We start from the raw sequence: 3,077 nt of genomic DNA, 5'->3' as shown, positions 1-3,077 counted from the left end.
CTTACACCTGTGTTATGTTGCGACCTGGGGGAGTTTTATCAGTGAAGAAATCAAACCAGGAGGCTTCTCCAAGGTTCCCAGCTTCTGAGTGGCAGACATGGGGGCTCACCAGGGTCTGTACAGTCAGTCTTAAGTCCAGTGCTCTAATTTAAGTTACAAATTAACAGGTAGAGGCCATTTTGTTTTGTTTTGTTTTGTTTTTAAATTAAGTCTTCAACTTGGTCTCTTAAAGTAGTGCTGGGTTAGCAAACCTTCACAGGTCTAGAAGCTGCTCTTCTACCTCCTGCCATATCAAAGAAAGGACCCACATAGCAGAAAACGACCTGGTCTAGAACCTAGGAGCTCCATCCAGGCACTGTCTCCAGCTAAACTAGAAAGTTTTGTCACCATCTTCCCAGTTTCCAAGTGCCAAAATTGTGCTACCTTCTTCTTCATCCTTCTCCCCTTGCTACCCTCACACGCTATCTGCCCTCACCCACTCTCGCCCCTCCCCCCACACACATATGCAGTACATGAGTGAATTTATCCTCTAGTCCTTAATTTGCTTATCTAAGAACACCACTGATTTTTAAGTCCCCTAGATCCTTTCCCAACCTCACAGCCTTGGAGATGCTGGCAAGTTTGCTGTAGCCATATTTCTCACTTGGAAATAACAAAAGGGAGCAATTTTGCCCCTGCTAGTCTCTCTCTTGAGCATGTCCTTCCCCTGTTCTTGCCCCCATGGAGCAGCTAATTCTGCACTTCACTCTGGGTATTTATCTCGTTGTGCTGTAATTGTTTGTACATCTATCCCCCTGCTAGGCTTGACTCTTCAGGGGTCACTCTCATCTCTGGTTGGTTCTTTCAGACCTCCCCAAAGTGGTATTTCTCTAAAAGGACTGCAGCACCCTCATTTATATCAGAGGGCTGTTCCAGTGAGAGCCTGCTGATGGGGTGACTTGGGCGGGGTAAGGTCATGGCCCAGCCCCTTCGGGTTAAAGTAGACTCTCCCTTCTTCCTAATGGAGCAGCTCCGTGGCCCTGACACTGGCAGGCCCTGACGTTACCTGCCTTGTGTCCCGCCAGATCCTGCAGAAGGTACTCCAAGGCTGCCGAGAGAACATGCTGGGGACCATGGCCCTGGCTGCCTGCCAGTTCATGGAGGAGCCAGGAATGGAAGTGCAAGTGAGGGAGTCGAAACACCCATATAACAACAACACCAACTTTGAGGTATGAGCCAGGCTCGCCCAGCCTCAGGGCACGTGGCTGGCAGTACCCACAGGGTTGCTAAATAGCAAGAATCTCATCAACTCCCACAGCAGCTCTTTCTCCTCCGGACAACCCTGGCCAAGAAAGTGCTTCCATAGTCTAAGCTGCAGTCTGCCTCCCTGAAGCCCGGGATTCTGTACAACCAGGTCTTGTCTTCTCCTGGCCTTGTTTTAAGAGAAAACTTGGCCTTGGAGGAGAGTTTCCTTTTCCTGCAGCAACCTCCTTGGAGGTTATGAGTCTGAGTGCGTAGATGTGGGTTCAACCTGCACTCTTTCTGTCTCTGATGACAAGACACACCTTGGAGACTCCCACCCCTTTGAATAATTACTCAGAACTGAAAAGCCCCACCTTTTCCATCCTTAACTTTGTACCTAAACAGGAAGAGGTAAGAGTTTGAATGAGGCAGGAGTAGATAGTCTATTGTTTTCACTGGCTTAATGCCATTTGCATTTTTTTAGCCCTTTTCAAAATGTTGGAGCTGGTAAGCCATAAGCTTCTGAATGGCCAGCACCCTATAGCAACAGTGGTGATAATAGAGAAACTCTTCTAGAACTTGGTTGTTTCTCGGCCGAGATTTTGTTTTGCAAAAGTGTAAACCTTCTCTTTTCTTTCTAAACCTCTTCTCTCCCTATGTTCTTAGTTTCTATCCCCACTCCCTCAGCCCCATCTGACACATCTAATGAGCTACCAAGTTCTACCTCAGAGCGGATCACCTTATCTTCTCCACCACCCTGATGCACCTCCCCTTCTCTGGCCTCCTCACTCCCCACTGCTGGTCTTGCCCCAGCCCTGGCCTTGCTCCACACCAGCTGTCAGAGTAATCTTTGCACAGCACAAACCTAAGGCTTTCTCTTTCTTACAACTTTTCCAGGATTCCCCCTGCTGTCCAGACAAAATCTAAACACTGTATTTTAGCATACCGGGCTTTCACTTTTGTCCCTGGCTGCCTCTCCAGGGTCACATGTCACCCCTGTTCCCACCAACCAAGTATATATGCTCACAAAGTCCACCCTTTATCCCAGACACAGCAAACTCCTTGGTGTTCCCTAAACATGTCAGACTTGCCAGAGCTATTCCTTTTGCCTAAAATATATCCGTATGGTCACATCCCCTCTCACCTTGTCTTCTGCTGTTCTGTCCTCCATGACAGACTCCTGTCCTCCTCATTCTTCATAACAACCTGAACGCCCCTTTACTGGGACTCTTATCTGCCCTCTCCACCTTCTTCAAGTGAAGACTGTCTGCCGTGTCCCAGTCTGTAAAAGTGTCCTTCTTATGGTATTTGCAGCCTATGTATGTGTTCCCATCCCAGCTAGACTGAGAGCTCCTGGAGGGCAGGGCTGTGACTTACTCTTACGTTCCCAGCTTTATTTAATTTAATTAATAAATCAATCAATCTATCTATCTATTTATTTATTTTTAGGTGAGGCAACCCTTGGTTGACGTCACAGATTGCAAGGACCTTGTCAGTTTACAATCTCTTATTTTTTTATTTTTTACACCTATAGCACCTGGTCTTCCTACATGGTCTCTCATCCAAGTACTAACCAGGCCTGACCCTGCTTAGCTTCCGAGATCAGACAGGATTGGGCTTGTTCAAGGTGGCATGGCTGTAGCCACATTCCCAGCTTTAATTGCAGGACTTGGAATAAGGAAAGCTCTCAGTAACTATCCAGTGACCAGTAATGACAGAAGTATTCTCGTTTCCCCTCCCTAGGATAAAGTTCACATTCCTGGTGCAATCTACCTCTCAATCAAATTCGATTCTCAGTGCAATACAGAAGAAGGCTGTGATGAATTAGCCATGTCCAGCAGCAGTGATTTTCAGCA

General features: G+C 47.3%; 1 protein-coding gene and 1 pseudogene across 1 annotated transcript in view; one reads left to right on the top strand and one right to left on the bottom strand.

Annotated features, from left to right (window-relative positions):
- Positions 1-3,077, top strand: part of ZZEF1 (zinc finger ZZ-type and EF-hand domain containing 1) — a 107,683-nt gene that overhangs the window by 93,509 nt on the left and 11,097 nt on the right. The window contains 2 exon segments of the mRNA XM_025040130.1: positions 1,065-1,208; positions 2,965-3,077. The exon segment at positions 2,965-3,077 is cut by the window's right edge and continues 7 nt beyond it. Coding sequence (XP_024895898.1) covers positions 1,065-1,208; positions 2,965-3,077 — 257 coding nt within the window.
- On the bottom strand, positions 2,747-2,865 carry LOC112471429 (annotated as a pseudogene).

The sequence above is a fragment of the Pteropus alecto genome, unplaced genomic scaffold (genome assembly GCF_000325575.1).
Source record: "Pteropus alecto unplaced genomic scaffold, ASM32557v1 scaffold398, whole genome shotgun sequence".
NCBI classification, from domain to species: Eukaryota; Metazoa; Chordata; class Mammalia; order Chiroptera; family Pteropodidae; genus Pteropus; species Pteropus alecto.
Note: the sequence above shows the minus strand (reverse complement) of the source record. Positions and strands in the feature narration are given on the sequence as shown.